This window comes from Ammospiza nelsoni, chromosome 21, assembly GCF_027579445.1.
Source record: "Ammospiza nelsoni isolate bAmmNel1 chromosome 21, bAmmNel1.pri, whole genome shotgun sequence".
Lineage (NCBI taxonomy): Eukaryota > Metazoa > Chordata > Aves > Passeriformes > Passerellidae > Ammospiza > Ammospiza nelsoni.
Window position 1 is genome coordinate 5,439,314 of NC_080653.1, and position 20,189 is coordinate 5,459,502.

A 20,189-nucleotide genomic window follows, 5' to 3' on the forward strand; every position below is an offset into this window, starting at 1 on the left:
CTTTAAACAGATAATAAATCACCCAGTGTCCTTGCTAACCAGCACTGCAGATTCCCCTGGGTCTGAGCTGAACATCCTTCTTCCTGTTCAATTTAGTGTAAAGAAGGTAAAATTCTGTTTGAAGTTCAGTGTAATATTTTGAGACAAAGTCTGATGAGAAATTTTTCCAAACTGCCAAAAATAAATCTCCCCAGCAGAGCTGTGACTCGAGGCATATGTATTCTTGACTTCTGTCTGTTTATTTTTATTTCCCTTTGGTTGTGAGCTGTCTCAAGTTTTGATGTTGTTTTGCTGAGGAAGGAATTATAAAAGTACCCTATAAACTCTTTCCTATAAACTCTTTCCAAGGGCAAGGCAGGAAAAGAGGGGAGAAAAGAAAAACTGGTGTGAAAAAGGTGTTTATGCCTTTTGCTGTGGTGTGTGCCATTTATCCACTCACCTGCATGGGGCTGAGTTTAAAACACTGCCTCACATTGCTGCAGTTCCCTTTCCTGGCCTGTGTGCTCTGGGAAGGAAATGGCAATGGGATGCTCTGTCTCAATTGTTCAGCTGCCACAAATTTCAGGTTATTGTGAGGATTTCAAGTTGTCAAAGCATTTATCCCATTCAGGTGTGTGCTCTGATGTGTCCTGGGGTTGCCCCAAATGGATTGCAGTGGGATAAACCATTGCTTGCCAATGGAGCTGAATCACCCTGAGCTGCCTTCTCCTCCATCAGGAAATATTTTAAAAGTAGTTTTACCCCAGTCCTCCATCAGGAAATATTTTAAAATCAGTTTTACCCCCAGCACAAGCTGCTGTCTGAATCAAGCACATGTTTTCACATAATGGCATGAATTTTGCTTGGTAACCTTCTGATTGCTGGGATTAATGTTTAGTATCCTGAATTTGCTAAATCAATTCACTTGAAAAGTTTTCTCCCTTTTTCTTTCTGTTTTTCTGGTTTTGGGATGCTCCTTCTATTCCTCTCCACCCTGCTTCTCTCCCTCTCTGCTGCTACAAACAGCCAACAACAACATCCCTCATTATTCAAGATGAATATGAAGGTGAAGTCCTGACATAGTTTATATCCTGAAATAAAAAGTGCTGCAAATCCTGTCTTTGAGAAGTCAGGATGTGCCAGAGGAGGCAGTTAAACAGCAGGATCTTGGCTAGAGCTTGCCATGGCCACAGGAGCAAGGATGGCATTCTCCTGCCTCTGGATCTGGGATTACATCTCCTCTATTTCTGCCTTCACGTCTGAAATCACTTTTCTGGCTGGTGCCAAACAAGTCAGTAAATTCAGAGGCAATATCAGGGACAAAAGCCCTAAAGCCAGTGATTTTCAACCAGCTGAGATTTTTATTTCAAGAAAAGTTGTTTTGCTTGGATGATATAATTTTTTCTGATTTTATAAAGGGTGCCAGTATCCAGGCTGTAAATCTAATTCTGTTTGTAATTTCACTGGGCACTAAAACTGCCTCTGCCAGATTTTGGCCTTGAATGTGGGCATTTATTTTGCCATCAGTGGTTATTGTTACTTTTTTCAATGTCAGCCTCATCAGGTTACAAAGAAAACATGTTCCAAAACGTGCACAGCCCTCAGGTCTCCCTGGGAAGGCAGGGAGTGGGGAAAAGCTGCTCAACCTGCCAGTTTGCTTTGGTAGAAATGTAATTTGTGGATGTTTCTGATCCACAAGGACAGTGCCCAACCTTTCTGTGTCCCAAAACGGGCAGCAGGATTTATCAGGACACATTGGGGTGACTTGGCTTGGCCTAAGAACAGAAGCACAGTTTGGTTCAGTCCAAAGAGGCAGCTCAGAAGGCTGCAATATTATCCTTGACTTGATGGGGATTAAGCTGTATTTTAGTGCAATAACCATGTCACAAGTGAAATTTGACTGATCATTTGTCTTTGATAGCTTCATTCGCCTTGGGCCCCCTAAGCCATTTCTCAGGGAGTGGGAGAACTCCTGATACTCCAACTCTCTGCATGACTTGTCATTTAAATGACAAAAATCACTTCTCTCAAAAGCCTACTTTTCCTTCAGGAAAATCAGATTAAACCCAAGGCTGAGAGTGTTTTGGTGAGTGGTTTAACATCCAATATGTTGCATGACTGTAGATGTGTAAGTAAATGTGTTGGAAAAGAGAATTTCCCAACTTTTTAAGGTCACCTTCCTTTCTGAAAACCTTGAGGCCTCAACAGACCCTTTTGTACATAGAGAAAATGCTTCAAAGATGTCTTTGTGATCCCTTGCATGAGGTTCAGGCTGCTCAGGGACTTTGGCCTGTGTGCAGGAAGGAAGATTTCATGGTGACTGTTCCAGTTGCGGGCAATATTACCAGAGCATTGTAGGAGCATTGGAGGGGTTGTCCACAGTGTGACCAAATCTCACCTGACCTTAAAAATGGTTCTTTAGCACTCATTTAACACAGTTCTGCTCAGCTGAGCCTTGGAAATCTCCAGCAATGGGAAATTCCCCCTTTCCTTGCACCAGCATCAGTGCTGCCCTCCCAGGTGATGCAGCTTCAGGTTATTGCTTTAATCCTCTTCCAGATTCATTTCCAGCTGGAAGTGCACCATGGAGTGGCTGCTTGTGCCTTGTCAGTGGCAAAAGCAGGAATCAGCATCTTGGCTGTGCATGACTAATAATGGCCTCTGCAAAGTTACTGGATTTTATTCTTCAGGCACACACATAATAAGAATTACTGAATTTGTAAGTGAATTAGACCCAAACCAGCTTAGAGGTGAAGCCATAGAAAATTTTATGTACAATAAATTTACCTTTTTTGTCCTAAATTATCTCTGTTGCTAAGTAAAAACATGCTATAAACCTTTAGAGTGATTTTGTGGGCAGTATTTTAATGAATTTTGTAGCACTGAGTGTGTTGTAATTTGGAAGAAGAAATTTTGAGTTATACAGAAACCAACAAATAATACTTGTCATCTTCAATGAGCTCCAGTTCTCTGATGACTAAAGCCAGAGCACTCTTGGGAAAATAATAAATAAACCAGAGATTTTTCAAAATGGCAACACTTGTAGTTGAAATGATGGTCCAGAATCATCTTCCTTTGAGCCTGGCTTCCATTTGTGGGAATTTCCTTGGCATAAATTCAGAGGTGTTGCTGCTGTGGAGGTAGATAGAGACATTTACTGCTAATCTGATTAATTTTTCAGCTGAATTAGGGGACTGAAGGCATTCAGACCCCTAATTGTGAAGTGCTTAGCCAGCCCCACACAGTTTGGATAATTATTACCATTTGCAGCACATGCAGGTGTGTGTCAGACCTGAAATTCACACCTGCTCAAAATGAACTCCAGGTATAATTCTATTTTCATCAAATCTCCCACAAAACACAGAATTGAAGTAACACTTGAGAACTGAAAATAACATCAGGAAAAACACAATGCTGACTTGTCCCTTCCAGTGTTTCTGATGGCATTTCCTGCTTGTGTCTTCCAGGACCTGCGCAAACAGGTAGCTCCATTGCTGAAGAGTTTCCAGGGAGAGGTAAGAGCTGCTTCTACTTCTTATCATGTCTTCAGTGCTGCTTCACATGAGCCTGGTGTGGCCACAGAGCCCTCAGGACTCAGCCCTTTGCATTCTGTGTGTGCAGGGAATGGCAGCACCTGAAGGGAGCCTGAAGATGGAGAGGGAGATTTTACGAGAGCACAAAGTGGCAGGACAAGGGGGAACGGCTTTAAATTGACTGAGAATAGGTTTAGATTGGATATTGGGAAGAAATTCTTTCCTGTGAGGGTGGGGAGGCCCTGGCACAAGTTGTCCAGACAAGCTGTGGCTACCTCATCCCTGAGAGTGTTTAAAACCAGGTTGGATGGGGCTCTGAGCTATAGGGGGATAGAATATAAGAAAATAAAGATGGTGTAGAAACTAAGGAGTTGCAGCTGGGTTAATTATCAAATATTAGGAGCAGGCCTGGCTTGAACAGGCCACAGCTGTGACCAATGAGAAGAAGATGCTATAAAAGAGTGGGGTGGCTGGGTGAGACTAGAACGGGAGTCAGTTGGCTGCTTGGTGAAGGAGTCAGTGCTCTGAGGAATTGCCCATGAGAAACACCAAGAAGGTAGGAGATTTTTCTGATATGGACAACAGTATGGAACCCGTGCAATGGCATGATAACACCGAGCAACCTGGGATAGAGGAAAATGTCCCTTCCTATGGCAGTGGTGTGGAACAAGATGATCCTTAAGGTCCCCTCCAACCCAGGTCATTCTGTGATTCAGGGTTTGTGCTGGATAATCTAAACTGGTGATTTTGCTCTGAGTCCCCTGAGCCTCTGTCACTGTGGCCCACCCAGCTCACTGGGCCTCACTGACCCTCAGCTTGAGCCGTTAATGAATGCAGTGCAGTGCCCTCATAAAACACCAAAGTACTGCAAATTGTTCTCCTTGCAAAGCATTTCAGCTGTAAAACATTGTATTGCAGAGGGCTGAGGGAAACCCTTGGGTTGGCAGGGGTTTGTGTGAGAGGCTGCAGAGGCTCCCGCTTGGGTTTCTTCTCACAGCACACACCAGCAGAGAGCTCAGGAGTTTAAAAGCCAACTGTTGTTATTCTGGAGGGTTTCTACAGGCAAAGGCAACTGGGCCAATTAGAGTTTTCCATTTTTGCTGTGGCCAGATGGGAGCCGTGGTTGTGCTGCTCAGAAAGCATCAGGGGGGGAGGGTGGAAATTAAATTTGTCCTTGTAAAGCTCTGTGCCTGCCTGAGGTGCTGGATGGAGGCTTGAGCTCACACTGGTGCACATTACACAGCTCTGCCCCTCAAGAATTGTGTTCCAGCACTTCCTCAGCCCATGAGCTGTTCACTGAGTTTAGATTGTGGCAGTTCCATCAGCACAGGGAAGTTCAGAGCATGTTTGCAGGATAGGGATTAAGTGCACAACTCCCCTTAGTGAGGCTTGCAATCCTGATCACCTCTACATCCTGCTAAATCTGTGTCCCAACCAGGAATAATCCCTCATTTCAAAGCAACATGGTACTTTTTGTTTTACAACCTGATTTCCCAAGTATTGCTAGAAATAAATAAATAAACAGGATAACTTTGTCCTTGATACATCCAACAGACATTTGTGAGAACAAAGAATGACTTGTGTGAGTCCATTTGCCAATGGAAATTTACACTTTAAAATTGCTCTGAGTGCATTGCAGTGCTCTCAGAACCTTTTCACTTCAGTTTCGAGCTTGCAATGCACTGACTGAAAAGTGCATGTGTGCTTTCAGCACTGTTCTTTAATGAAGGGAATGTCTGAGGATCAAGTAAAAAGCATAAATTTAAATTTGGCTACAGTGAAGGAGATTCTTCCATTAGATCTTCCCTGGTGGAGACAGCTCCCTGTTACCTTGGCATGGCTCACACACACTCCTCTCCTGTAGTTTTGCTTCTCTGATATAAAAGTGAAGTTTATTTTGGTATAAATTCAACCTCACCAGAGTAAAATTTGTTGTTGTAATCCCCTGTTACGTAAATGAAGCAGAACTACATGAAGAGATTGTGCTGCTGAATCTCTGAGCTGGTGATTCCAGTCTCCCTAATCGAGACAGGGTTTCAGAAACCTAAAAAACCTGAACTAATCATGATTGACTACATAAATGCACCACATTAAACTGTGAATTATGGTATTTGATTATAGATGTAATTACTGTATCTTGTTTTGGAGACAAATCAAAATACCAAGGAGATGAGCCTGTTCTGTTGAGTTATATTTGATTGTTCAGGATATAGATCTGGTTTCTGGTTGTTGTTAAGGCTGACTGTCTAAAACATCAGGAGATAACTGGTCTGGGTATCTCAAAAACAAGTTTTGTTGAGCAAATAGGCTTCTCTCCATTTCAAATCCATAGGAGATACCTCAATTCCTGTCCCTTGAGAGGCTCAGGGAGCAACAGTGCTGGGAACAGCCACTGACCTCAGCAGCCCCCTGGGATTGCCTGGCAATAATTTATTACCTGGCAGGTGATATTTAATGTCCTGGGAGGAGCTGGCAGAGGGACCTTTTGGTCACACAGTACCTGTGGGATGGGATGTGAGCAGGGAGGAGGAATAGGGCAAGAGGTTCCCCAATTTTACTACACACACATCAGTTTTCAGCCCCAGATTTGTCCCTGGAAGTGTCCAAGGCCAGGCTGGATGGGATTGTCAGTAACCTGCTCTAGTGGAAGGTGCACATGGGAGCTGGAACAGGGATGGGCTTTAAGGTCCCTTCCAAACCAAATCTTTCAGTGATTTTGTTTTGTTTTTTTTTTTAAAAGATCAACACCAGTGAATAAATAAAACAGAGGTCAGTGAAGTGGTGGGAGTAAATGTTTTTTAGGGTCCTTTCTGCTGGAGAACCAATGTCCTGGACCTGGAGTAGGGAATGCTGTAGGAGCAGCCTCCACAGGCATGGTGGGTGGGAATGTGGAGCTTTGGGGCACCACCAGCTGCTCCCTCAGGACTGAGGATAAAGGTTCTTGCCTGATGCAAATTCTCCATTTCCCTGTGGGAGAGTCTCCACCACATTTTTGCCTCTGACTCCTCTCTCCACCCCCACTGCTGCTGCTGCCTCATCCTTTGCCCAAACTCTGCTTTTAGACAGAATTAGGAGCTTTTGGCATGGAATAACAAACTGGACTCCACATCAGAAGGGAAATGGGTGTTTGCCAATCCCATGTGGGCTGAACTGTCCACAGGGCTCTGGGCTCCAGGGAGGGCCAGAGCTCAGGGGATGGAGGCAGCTCAGATAAGCCCAGGTGTTCAAGCAGCTTTACATGGGTATTGCTGTGTTCCTGCTCCCCACCCCTGCCTTTCCTCAGCACTTTTTCTGCTGTGAGCCCACATTCAGCACAAAGTTGGGGTTTTTTCCCCTCTTTTTGCTGGCTTAGTTTCCCACCAGGTGGGTTCAGAGCAGCAGCTCAGTGCAGGGCAGAGGCCAGGAGAGCAAAGCCAGGGGCAGGAGCAGCACAAATGTGTCAGCTCAGGTTGACTTAAACTGTCCTTGAACTGTGCCTGGGTGAGCCTGACGTGACTTGGAGAGAGGGGAAGTTAAGCTCAGGTATTTACGTCCCCTCCCAAACACGATTTATGGGAGCTGCTGGTAAACCTGGGGCCAGTTGGCTTTTTTAAACAAACCCACAGGTCACTTTAGCCAATTTTTCTCTTCAGTTTGAGCATGGAATGTTGATACTTCCCCCCCAGTATTTTCCCTTTATATCATATGAATTTATAAATACCGGACAAAGCAGAACATTCTGTATTCCTTGGTTATTTATCTCATCCATTCAGATAACAGCTGTTCCAGTTATCAAATATTCAGTTTCCATTAGTACTTGGAAATAACTTTTTTTGTATAGATCTCAGTGCGTTAAGTAACTGGATTTTTAATGGTAAGAGTTAAAGTAAAAGCACTATGAAATGGAATTTAGCATACTACAAATTTTCAAATGCATTCCTAGTTCAGCATGAGCCCCTATTAATTCATCACTGGAGAATAGTTTTATTATAGTACTTTTTCCTTATTTAGGATCTTAATGGAAATTTGCAGGCAGTTTTCTAATTTAACAGAATGTTGTGTCTGCTTCAGAGCTGATGGTACTGTTCTTCTGAAATCTGTGGGTAACTTCTCTGCCTTCCCTGTAAGATTTAAGGTCTGGTGGTGTAAATATGCTATTGTGAGCAAGACAGTTAAAAGTCATTAATTTCAGAAGTGTAAAATTCCTGTCATTTTGATCTTAAATCGCTGTCTGGCTTTTCCTTTTCCTTGCCATTAACTTGAGGATGCAACTTATTAATGGTTCCCTCTCCCTGTGCTGGGCTAAATACAGGACAGAATCAGGAAAGGTTAAAGAGCTTCACCATGCAATCATGACATGATTATTATATATAATTAGCAAGACATCCCTGCCATCAGCTGTCTGAATAAGCTGTGTTTTGGGTAGGTCACTGTGCTTTACCATGGGTACATCAGTGGATGGATATTTGTACATGAAATCTGAAAAAAAATTAAAAAAGAAAGGATGTTCTTGGGCTATGTTAATTTACAGAACTGAAGTTGTGGTATGGAAGTCTAATGTTGGAATCTGTATTTGTGAAGTCATCAGACAGATATTTTAAGGCTGGGAAAGGATTTCCTGAGGTCATTAGCATTCTTTTCATGTGGCATAAGAGCACTGTCCAACAGTAATGCAGTAATCCCTCATTTGGAGAACCCTTTAAGGCACAGACTCCAAAACAACGTGCTGGACTTGATGTCTGTGAAAGCCATTTCTCATATTCTTCTCCCAGAGCAAGTACTTTTAAGGGTATTGCCATTCTGATGAGACCACTCTGGCTCCCCACTCAGCTGAATTGCTCTTTAAACTATTAATTTGGTCAGTCAGTAATTTAATAATTTTCCATATGCAGACAACAGAAACTGAAAATCAGTTTGATGTGCTGGAACTACTAATCATGTCTTTGAAGGAGTACTCTAATAATGTGTGTGCCTAAACCACTTCAGACTTACGTTCCTTCTGCATTTTGAGAGATTATTCCTGAGCTGATACTCATATTTTTTCTATTTTACCCCCTTTAATTTCCTTATGTTAAATTTCCAAACCTAATTAATACAATTTCTTTCCTGTACATTCACTCCATGATGGCTCAATTAGAGCAGCAGTAGAACTGTGGTTCAATATTCAGGCCAACTTCATAATTGAAAACACATTTTCTTCTCAAAAGCTGCAGCTGGTTTGGTTCTGCTCATGCAGAAAAGGATATAACCTTGCATAACATAGGAAATGAACGGTTGAGAGAGAAGCCAAATTCAATTTCAGTCAGATATTTTGAGGATAAGTCCATGATCTATGGAAGCAAGGGAATGAAAAGTGTGTGTATGTGGAAAGCAGCGTGTTCAGCACTCTATTAATCACGGCCAGCCTGGGTGCTGTTGTGTGCCTTGCGTTAGCACTGATGCTCGTAGGGAGGCTGGAGAGCAGCCAAGCACTCCAGAAGTTAACCTCTTAAAGACCCTGAGCTGCTTTCTGTTGAATAAATGTAATTTTGTGGTCAGAAATAAATGCTTGTGATGTAGCAGGAGCTTTGAAAACAACAGCGTGGCAAAGCTATTACAAATTGCTCTGTGTTGGGGAAGTCAACAGCATACATCAAAATCCAGCGCTCGTGTTTGGGCCCACAGCCTCCCTGCTTTCCAATGGAAGTATCATCAAACCCTTCTATTTACCAAAAGTGAATGTTTTTGGCAGTTAATTCTCTTTTAAAGTCCACTTTTCATCTCAGTTTTGTTCCCCAAAGCAGGGAGAGGTCGTGACCCGCTCTTGGGGTAACAGCAGCTCCACAGTGCTTTCATTTCTTTGTTTACAGAAGTGTGTAAATGATTATTTATTTATTTTTGGCTGCCTTGATTGCAGTTTAAACAACATCTTTCCTGAGGAAGGTGATTTAAATATACTCCAGCATCTCCCAGGCAGATGAGCTCTCCCTGCTGAGCACAAGGGGTGGCTGCTGCAGGGCCAAAACATCCCCAGGAGAGACAATGACCTGCAGGGGAGGGACAAAACTGCAGAGACTCAAATACAGAGCCTCTCTTATTATAGCAATAATATCCTTTTCCTTTATATCAATATTATATCAATAATCCCCCTTTCCTTGCTGGGACAACTCTGAGATGTGGGGATAACAAAGTCCCCAACCTTACAAATCCCACCAGAGGCAGCGACCGGCACTGTGCACCTTCCCTTGCAGGTTCCTCTGCAACTTGCAGGCAAGTTGTACCAAGACAGCAGAGACTACCAGAGTAACTTTGGGGAGGATCAGCCCAAATCTTCTCTTATTTTTACATAATTGACAAAGTGCTGAAATTCCTGTTGGCAGCTGGTGGGCTGTCTGTGCCGCTGCCACGCGCTCGGGGGCAACAGGAACAGTGGTGGGAAATTCAGTTTATTCAGGATTCCGACAGGCAGCACTGGTGCAGCTCACAGGGTCAGGAGTGTCTTCTCATCCTCAGGAGGAAAAAAAAGAAAGCTTGAAGTGTGCTGGAAGGAATGGGGATGGGAGGGCTGGGCGAGGTATTCTGCTGAGTCCCTGTTTCTCCAAATACAGAATTATCTCTATTTATTACAGAATTACCTCTGTTTATTACAGGTTTTTACTACTATTTTATTTTTATTACTGTGAGGGTCTATACAAGCTGGTGTCTAGTCTTGCTTTGTCAGAAAAGAGAAGCAAGAGGGCGATTTCAGTACAAAACACCAGGAAAAGGGTGCATCTTGGTATTTATTGCACAAAGGTGGTTAATGAGCTCCTTCTTGCACGGATTCCTCTGACCTAATTTTTAAAAAAATACCTAAACAGAAGTTTGGATCATCCATGAGGGAGAGGAGTGATTGTGGGTTCCAGGTCAGAGCCTGGAGGTGCATGGGCAGGTGAGGGCACCACTCACATTTAGCTCCTGCTGCTGGGAACCTGGGGGTGATGTGGGGTGGCCCAGGCTGCTCTGTCCTGGCTTTCTCCCCTTCCTCCCTGCCCCATTTCCCAAACATGGCTGGGCTGGCATGGCCAGAGTTGTTCTCCATCCTTGCACTCTCACAGAACCTTGAGGATGAGAACTGGCAAGCTCTGACATCTCCCTCTTTGGTGACAGAACAAATGATTTATTGATTTATTCACTAGAAAGATCTCCCTTCAGTTTTGGGGGAAGGTTGTGTCCCCTGTTCAGAGGTCACCTCTTAGTTTTACCTTTTTGGCATTAAGAAAATTCACGAGTGGCCTGTGCTGACTTAAGGAGAGAGGCTGGGATGTAAAATATGGAATTACAAAGGTAAATAATTATTCATTGTGCAGCCAAATTGGGACATCCCATATCTGGTTTCGCACAAAGTTTTTGCACCCCTTAAAATTCAGGTACAACACAATTTGACTTATCACTAGCACCCACATTTACTAATTGGAGTAAAATATTGCAAATCAACCCTATTTCCACAGAAGCAGGATCCAGGCATCCCTGGTTGCTGGAGTTACTGGTTTGTGACACCAGAAAACACTGTGAGGGTTTGAATAAAGTGTCAGAGGGGCTGAGATGTTGGTAGTGGCTTGGTGTTCAGGAGTATCCTTTATCCTTCCATGAGCAAAGTCCTGATGTCCAGGACGAGGCTGTCCTTTGATTTGAGCATGAAAAACACCAAAGCCTCCAGGAAAACTGTAACATGTCATTACATCAGAGTGTATAAAATGATCTAATATAGACATGAAAACAAAGTTAATCCACTTCCTACTGTAAAGATTGATCAATAAGGAGATTTTTGGTGACATTTGGCACTCTGAGCCCCTTTGTGCCATCCATTTCTGTTACTGGTTTCATGCTGTTCCTGCTGATCTGTGCAGAGATGAGGGACCCAGGCCATGGGGTGTCCTTGCCCCAGCTCTGGTCCCACCTCCTCCCTCGTGCTGAGCCCAGCAAATGCACAGCATGAGTCAGTTCAGTTTGCCAGCACAATGGAAAATAAATTCTTCCTCTCCTTCCTTAGTTGCTCACCGAGCCACTGAGCTGAATCACACCCCAGCAGCAGGAGGAGGAGGAGGGAGCAGGGCTGCTCCCTGCCTGCCCCACGGATGGGTTGGGAGCTGGGTGAGAGCAGCAGCTGGGAAAGCTGCTCTGAAAGGCAGAGAGAGGCCAGGTGGGTTATCCAAGGCTCCGGGAGAGGTCCAGCAGGGACAGTACAGCTGCTGGTCCAAAGGCAGGGTGACAGACAGGATTTAATCAGAGCTGTGGCTCTGCTCTCAATATCTGCAGGCACATGTTGGGCTGGGCTGCTTTACTGGGAAGGAAGATCAAAGATTGGAAAAGCAGCAAGAAGCTGTCCTGGGAGAGCATTCCTCAGGGGATGGCAGCCTTGTTTGTCTGGGAAAATCAGGATTTATCTGGACATGAAAGGAGGAGGAGGTTTTAAGGGTTCAAGGTTGCAGCTGTTTCACAGTGGAGGGGGCAGAATTGAAAAGTTGAGGTGTTTGAGTCTTTCCTAAAGCTCTCTGCTTAACTTGAGGTTAAACCAACAAGTTGGTGAGGCAGGCATGCCCTTCCCAGGCTCCTTCCTGGTACCTCTGTCCCAACCCAAGCAGCTTTGTTAAACAGATTGGTGTTGGATCCACTGTGAAGTCCTTAATTCTGTTAAGGAATTTATAGCCCAGCTAAAATCCACGCCATATGCCTTAAGCAACTGCACAGAAATGAATTCTTTATAATTTTGCTTCAAAACAGTTTTAATTGCAACAAAACTAAAAATAAGAATTTTTTACTTTTTCTTTTGTCAGTGGCAAAATAAACTAACAGGCACAGTGAATAAATTTTTATTAATTTGTAAATTACAATGTTATTTTATAAATTTATTTATTAATATGGGTATCTCTTGGTATTAAGAAAGGGAAATTAAGCCAACTGTATTTAAAGGCTTCAAAGCAAGACTGATTTATTAATATTCCTGCTATAGCCACCATTTGATTCCAAAGCAGTTATTCAAGAATACAGCATGCCTTAAAAGAGTGGTGCTTTAATGAGTTGTTCTTGTGCTTTTCCCTTTGTTTCATATGGTTCTTAATGGTGTTTTGGTAACTTGTAGTAATTGAAGACAAATGGAAAAACTTCGTGATGCAAAACAATACGACAGAAGATGTGTAAGGGAAAAGGGATGGGTGTCTCCTTAAGGCAGCCATTTATTAAAAATCATAACAGAAAAATAAATTCTCTTTTAAATAATTTATTTTTACTTGATAAATTAGTTCCAGATTGTGTGCAGGACAGTAAAAGACATGTTAAGGTGGTTAACAAGAGGGGAACTAACATGGAGAGCTATGAGGATAAGTGGAAGAGCTGGGACTGCAGAATTCATATTTGGCACAGTTGTGTGAATATTTGTGGCACTAAGAGTAAATCACCAGTGCTTTGGTAATGCCAGACAGACACATCACTGGGAACCCTCACAAAGGAGCTGTTTTTGGGGTGCTGGGTGCAGCATCCCAGCTGTGCTGGATGATCCAGGTGGATCCATGAGGAGCAGCACATGTGCCAGTCTCGTGCTCAGAGATGTGTTCAAGTGCTGATACCCCTCAGTTCAGAGAATTCAATGTCAGTGCAGGGTGTGCTGGCATCTGGCTTCCAGTCCAGATTCCTTGCATCCTGTTCCATCTTTAAATTCAGGAGCAGAGGTGTGCTCCTGTGCACCTTTCAGTCTGACTGCAGCCCATGAGGCAATACCACGTTCAGCCAGCCCAGAGCATCCCAGCCCTGCAAACCCTGCTCAGGAGATTGCGGGGCACTAAACATCAGACTGGAGTTAATGCTGAACTCTCCTCCTGCATCAAAATTGACAGATCCCAAGCTAAAGGCACAGGCTTTGCTTCTGTCCTTCTGAGCTTGGCTGGACAGAGCTGAAAGAGGCAGCATTCAGATAAACCTGAGTTCAGCACCTTTCCTGGCCTGGCTGCCAGATTTGTGGTGCTTCAGTAAATGTGGAGATAAATCCATGCAGTTCATTGCTGATATTTTGATTCCAGCCAGGTGCAGTGGGTGTGAGACTGGGACCAAGTACTCTTGAACTGGGATGTCCGTGGTTTTGGGGGAGCAAGAGTCAGACAGCAAAGGGAGAGTGGGATCAGACCATGGAGATCTTCATGGCAGGTTGGAGGGAGATGATTCTGGAGGGGAGACACTCAATCTCCAGGGTGATTGGTACCCTGAGCATCAACTCAGGAGAGCTCTTGACGTGGAAAAACAAGGCGGACAAAGGGAGGACAGGCCTCAGCCCAGTCTGGCTGCAGCTCCTCCACGGAGCTCTGGTGGTGTTTTAGGGATGAAGAGGGAGATGAAGGCTGTGCTGAGCAGGGAGGATTCCTGGTATCTCAGTTCTGTTATCTCACTGCAGCGCCAGTGGTATTATCAAGACAAATAGGATGCCAAAACTTAAAAGTGAACATATGTTTATGGGGGTGGTGGGGAATACAGAGGTCACTGTTGTTTCTTTCTGCTCAGAGAAGACATAATGGGGCCTGGTTTAGATAAATTAAGATTTGGAGCTAAGCTCGTGTCAAGACAACGCGAGTGTAATTATAAGTTGACTTCTTTCAGGGTCCCTGAAGTTTTTAGAGTCAAATAAAAATGTTCAGCAAGAGTTTTATAATGTAGTTCAACAGTTTTAATGTGAGCTGATTGCAGCTCAGCCTTGCTGGCTCCTGAAACAATTTTACTTTGATTTGAAAAATTTTCAGTGAACTTCCAAATATTTCCATGTCATTTCAGTGCTCTGCTTCCTCTCTCTCTGGACTTCATTTATATTTTGCGATTTTTGATGTCTTTTTCCTCCCTTATTTCCTTATGCACTTGGGTGTTGGCATGCCTAATTATTTTTTTATTCCAGTTAAAGTTGTCACAGTGCTTTTTCTAAATTTTATTTTAAGATGTGAAATAGTTGCAGTGCTCAGTTTTAGTAAAACTTTAAACCAGACAGGTTGATTTATTTTTTTTAAGAACTAAAATATAAAACCACATTTCTGCCTAGTGGGATTGTTTGGAATTCTGGTTTTGAATTTGAGGGTGAAAAAAGGTGTAAAATACCTGTGATTTACAAACTGCTTCCTTTGGAGAGTCTCTGATCTCCTTGCAAGATGTTGTTTCAAATCTGGTTTATATTTCCATCACTCTATAACTGGTAAGAAGCAAATAAACCATACCTTCTATAATACTTAGAGAGAATAAAAGTACAAATGCTCTTTATTAAAATGTGGAAAAACTGTAATAGGAAAACAAATCCATCCTGTTATTTCCCAGAAATGGAAGCATTTTAAGTGCTTTGCTTTTCATAAAAGGGGCAAATGAATTTTTCAAAATACAGTACAGAATCAGTGCTGTAATGCTAATTGTATTTAATAATAGTAATTTAAATTTGGCTGCTCTCTGCCTAGCAGCAGCGAGAGAAAATGGTATGTGGGAAACGTTGAAGTCCAGAAGTGTAACATATGGTGTGCTTTGGCCTTCAGAGAGTCTCTGTGCACCCATGAAACAGCTCAACTGCACAAGTGTCCCTGGTGGTGCCCCTTCCTTCTCACCCCGTCCCCGAGCGGTGCCTGACACTCCCCAGCACGGATTTGCACATCCCAGGGCCTCCCTGCCTTTGGCACTTCGTTCCACAGGCTCATTGCAGCTTCTCCTCGTGTGAAAATGTTCTCTCTGAATTGCTTCTGTTCTCCTTCCCTAATGAGCATCAGTCCATCTGGGATTGCTCAAATGCAGATTATTAAGTGGGTTATTCACAACTATCAATCCCTTGCTCTGTGGCAGGTCAGATGCCCTGGGAGATTCCAGTGCCTTTCTGTGGTCTTTCTTGATAAACTCTGAAAGAGCAGCATGGCCAGCTCTTCTTGAGAATTTATATCTGCTCTCCACATCCTCCATCACTCCAACATCTGATGCTCATTTATCACTTTTCCAATACCCTTTGATAAGCTCTAAATAGGTCAGGTGTCAGTTACACCACACCTCCACCAGTCTCCATAAATTAATGCAGATCCTGGGGGGATGTAAGTGGAATAGGAATTTGGTTTATTTCTTTAAGTACAGCCTTGCATTGTGTTGCCAGAACTCGTCTCTTCCCAGCCTCTCCCGTATCTCCCAAGATTTCCTCGCTGCTGCTGCCAAACGCTGCCGTGTCCTTATTTCCCTCCTTGACCCCTCCTCCCCTCCAGGCCTTTTCTTGGCTTATACCTTGTGCATTGTGCTTCTGTGTGATTTCTACGATTGTCCTTTGGTTTTGTGGCCTTAATCCTGCCCGTGATGATCCCGACAAGTCCCTTTGCAGCCGTGAGCTGATCTGCACCAGCTGTGCGCTGTCCCGCAGTGCGCTCCCACTCCCTGCTTTATTTAATCGTCCCTTCTCCCTTCCCAAATCTTTCCCTTCTCCTCACAGAGGCGTTTCAGGACAAAGCAAACACAAGTGGCACCAGGGCTGACCCCACAGCACCCTCCTGCTGTATCTCCCCTCCTCTTCCTCTCCTGGGTACGCGGCGCTTCCCAAGCCCTGAGCGCTGGCAAAGGCCTGGCTTGGTCACACGCTTCCCAGTGCTGCAAATCCCCCTCCTGCAGAATAAAATATCAGATACTTTCCTGAAATACAGATACAGTAAACTCTGGCCATTGTTTCTGCCTTATCTATGAATCAATAATGTAGAGAAAGAATTCAAGGACGTTTTTCAGACAGGGCCTTCCTTTTTTTAGGCCGCGGTGACGTCCGCACCTTTAAATGGTTCCATAATATTCACTGCCTTTCAAATACACAGAAGAATTGATATCAGGCCTTTGTATCCGCAGTTCTTCAGATCCTTCCTTGCCTTTTATTAAAATATGGGAACGATAATCTCCATGCCTTTGGTTTCCTGATTTGGGTAAGCTGCCACAGAGCTGTGTCAGGCTTTCCTGTTTCCCTTTCTGTCCCTCTGCTTTGGAGTATTAATTCACTGGATCTGATCCTGAGTCACTTTGGTTGTTTATTGTCAATATGAAGCAATAGAAAATCCTCTGCTTTCCACTAAAATAGGAAAATACATGTTTACAGAAAAAAATTGCTGTGGAATAGGTATTTTATTCTTGGAGCTGTTAAGCTGCCTTTCCTTGTACAGTGGAGTTTTAGATGAAAATACAGATGTAGGGGGAAAATAATAAAATGATAAAAATAAATTCTTAGATGAGTGTTGTGTGTGTTACAGAACACAAGAAGCTGGTCAGAGGAGCTCAGGAGTGCAGACTGTGCCTGAGCTGCATTAGAAAACTTATTTGCATGTAGAAGATTCACAGTTATTTAGGGTTAAGTATCACAGGGTGCTCAACAAGTTCATTTTTCCATCTCCTCATGGGCTTATTGGAAATAATAGAAAAATCTATTTACCACAATAAAGGCAGAGTGGGACATCAGAAGTGGCCACAGTTCCGTTTGCTGTGCTAGATCTCAGTAAGTGGTAAAGGAAAACAGTTGTAGAGGAGAGAATCTGCCTGGCAAGTACCAGGCTTTTTATAAAGATTTAAAGTAAAGAATCACAACAGGCAGGAGTGGTCATAAAAATATTGATGCTTGTTATTGGGCTGAAAAATGGACTTTATATTCAGTACAAATGTAGCAGGAACAGTCTTTTAAGACTGCTTCTATAGGAGATGTACACAGGAGACATGGGTTCACTTTCTGTGTATTTACTAGTTTTACATGGAATTATTAATTTATATTTATAGCTCTGAGTGTGAGAGTTGTATTGGAACAAGTCTTAAAGCTTCTTTTCTCATCTCCCCTTTTAGATTGATGCATTGGGTAAACGAAGCAAAGAAGCAGAGGCAGCCTTCTTGAATGTTTATAAGAGATTAATTGACGTTCCAGGTAAGCTAATTATTCCCTTATTCTGAGAAGCTAATGGTTCATGTTTGTGTGAATGCTACTGGGCATTTTTCCTACCTTTAATAAGGTAAATACAAGCAATGGCTTTGTTCTGGAACTGACAGACTCCTGTATTGTTTCTAATGGAGAGAACTGTAACTGTGGCACATTTCAGGACTTCTCATTGCATCTACATGTCAATGTATCTATTAATCAATTTATATTATTATGATACTCAGTGATTCTCAGTATTTTCTTTGTTAGACGGTTTAGACAATTTTAACAAAAAAAAAGGCATCTCGAAGCTTCACCAAGAAAAAGCAATGTTTGTACTTTGAAAGGATAGAGAAAACTTCTCATGCCTTCCAAGAAAAACAAAAGAAAAAGCCTTACTGAAAAGTAAATCACTACCAAATTTCAGTTCTTTGCAGTGTAAGTGTGATCATAAATTTTATTCAGAGGCCTTTATTGTATGTGTTTTCAACTTCCCTTTTGTTTGGCAAACGAATTTTCTTTGTTTGGCATTTGGTTTCAGTTCATTTCTTTTTACATTTTGAGAGTTGATTTTTTTTTGTTTTCCCCAGTGGTAAATAAATAACTGGCTGAGCAGATTTTTCTTTTTGCAGCTGTACCCACAGCTGAGAGGGGGTGAGGAGCTCAAGTCTCCACTGCCACATCTTGGCCTGACTGAGCTGTTGGCACATGACTCTCTGTGTCAATTTATAGTTTTATAAAACATTAACAATGTATATATATAATATTCAAAATACCTCAAGAGGGATTTTGAGGTGTAATTAATACTTTTAAATACTTTTAAGGCTTCATAGTACCCTGGCTTTTACTGGTTTTACCATTTAAGGAGGGCATTTCATGCATGCTTCAAATAAAAATTAAATTTTTAATGTTTTAGTTTAATGATTAACTGGTTGAAAGGTCAGTGTTTTCAGATGCTCAGTGTGAGCTAACAAATGTGGTTTTTTATGCTCTCCCATTCATAAGTGAGCAGTGCCCAGTGTAGGGATGCAGGGACTCACCACGCTCTTCCTGGGCCACAGCTGCCTCGGAAATGTTGTTTTTAGGCTAGTCAGCTGTGACCTGTGAGTTTTCCTTCACTTATTTCCAGCTCAGACTCTCAGTAACATTCTGCTGAGCACGGAACAGCTCCCTTTGCCCACCTCATGCCATGGGAGGAGTGGGTAACTCAGAGAGGGTCCCAGCCATCACGGGCAGTGTGGGCCTGGGATGGGCACCCAGAGCTCTGGCTTGGAAAGAAACACCTCCATGGAAACATTCCCAACTATCTGCAGCCTGGGAGTCCAGCATGAGCGCTGGGGAGAGGCACTGCAGCCCCTGCATCTCCACACTAACACTCCCTGCAGCTTCCTGCCATAATTTGGTAGGAAGCTGACTAGGTTTGAGTTGGAACAGTCTGGCTTTTTTCAGGACTGAGAAGTGGTGTCAGACAAGAGCCGTGTGGGATCCTTGGTGTGCTCTTGTGCAGAGGCTTCTTGCTGAAGCCTGGCACATCACAGGTGCTGGGATCTGAGCAGCAGATCAGACCGAGCCTTGAGGAGAAGGTAGGATTTATATCCCACCCACCAGGATTTAGATGAAATGGTGAGGGACTTTGTCAGGATTTCTTTGTAGGAGAAAGAATTTTCTCTTTTCTTTCATTTGCAAAATTTACAGCCCTGCTCCCACACCCCACAGCCTCTGTCCTGCCCCGCCGTCCCCTGCGCGTGCCTTATGTCACCTGTCACAGAAATATTTCTTTGATATTCCTAATATACATAAAATCTTCAGCCTGGCTGAGTTGGGAGTGCAGTGGAGTCTGTGGGGTGAGAAATATCTCCAGGTTTTATGCCCATGCTCTTACCTGGAGGTGTGAGGTAGAAGTAAATTCCAGGTTTTTCAGGAGAAGTCCAGTCAGTCTCCTGTAGCTGCGTGCACGTAACAAATACTCACAGTTTACAACACACGCTGCAAGGAGAAGGAGAGCAGCCATTAGGAATGTATGGCACTGCTCTTTGTCACTCTGCTTCATTGTGTTGCTCTTTTTTTTTTTTATTCCTTCTCATCCTGTGTAGTCTGCTAGGTTGGGCAGTATCCATGGAGGGTTGGGTGGGTATCCATGGAGAGCTCTCCTTTATAAACAGCCATCACTACTCATTTATCACATGTGCTGCTTTGCCTCCGTGTGGCTTTACATATCTTTTGACCTGTTCATTTGGTATTTCAAATATTTAGGTACACTTTTAGCTCCCCAATGCTGCTGTGTTTTCTTTTTGGTGTGAGAAGGGAGGATGATGTTTGGGGGAAGCTATGCCTGGAATGCTGCAGAGTGGTTATTTAGCATTAAGCATCGCTGTTACATGACAAGGGTGCAATTTTATCAGACTTTCAATATCCTTTATAGGACCATATAATAATTGCAGCTGAAGTCTAATTCCCAGCAGCCAATTTTATGGTTCTTGAGGAAAGCGTGTATTTCTCTCCTCAGTAATAATGTGCACACTTTATATAATTAAAAAGGGCTTCTATTTTAATTTTACTATAAAATGATCTGTATTGAAACTCCAGCTACAGTGCTTTATGGATTCAGCAAAGTTTAATCATTTTCTTTCCTGACCTGACCAGAGTTTTCACTCAGGCTCACCAGTAAGGAATTTGTGGGAAGAGTGGTATCTTACTTGTAAATTTTCCTATGTACATCAGGGGGTTTCTCTTTAAAAGATAAAACAGACCTTTTATATATCTCTCTCCAGCTTTATGATGCTGTTAAAATAGCATTATCATTGCTTTGTGCT

General features: G+C 43.1%; 1 protein-coding gene across 7 annotated transcripts in view; it reads left to right on the forward strand.

The window, feature by feature from the left end:
• CUX1 (cut like homeobox 1) overlaps positions 1 to 20,189 on the forward strand; it is a 272,558-nt gene that overhangs the window by 103,170 nt on the left and 149,199 nt on the right. For all 7 annotated transcript variants that reach the window (XM_059487090.1, XM_059487084.1, XM_059487086.1 and 4 more), the window contains exons 3-4: positions 3,447 to 3,494; positions 17,307 to 17,385. In XM_059487090.1, coding sequence (XP_059343073.1) covers positions 3,447 to 3,494; positions 17,307 to 17,385 — 127 coding nt within the window. The remainder of the gene's footprint in view (positions 1 to 3,446; positions 3,495 to 17,306; positions 17,386 to 20,189) is intronic.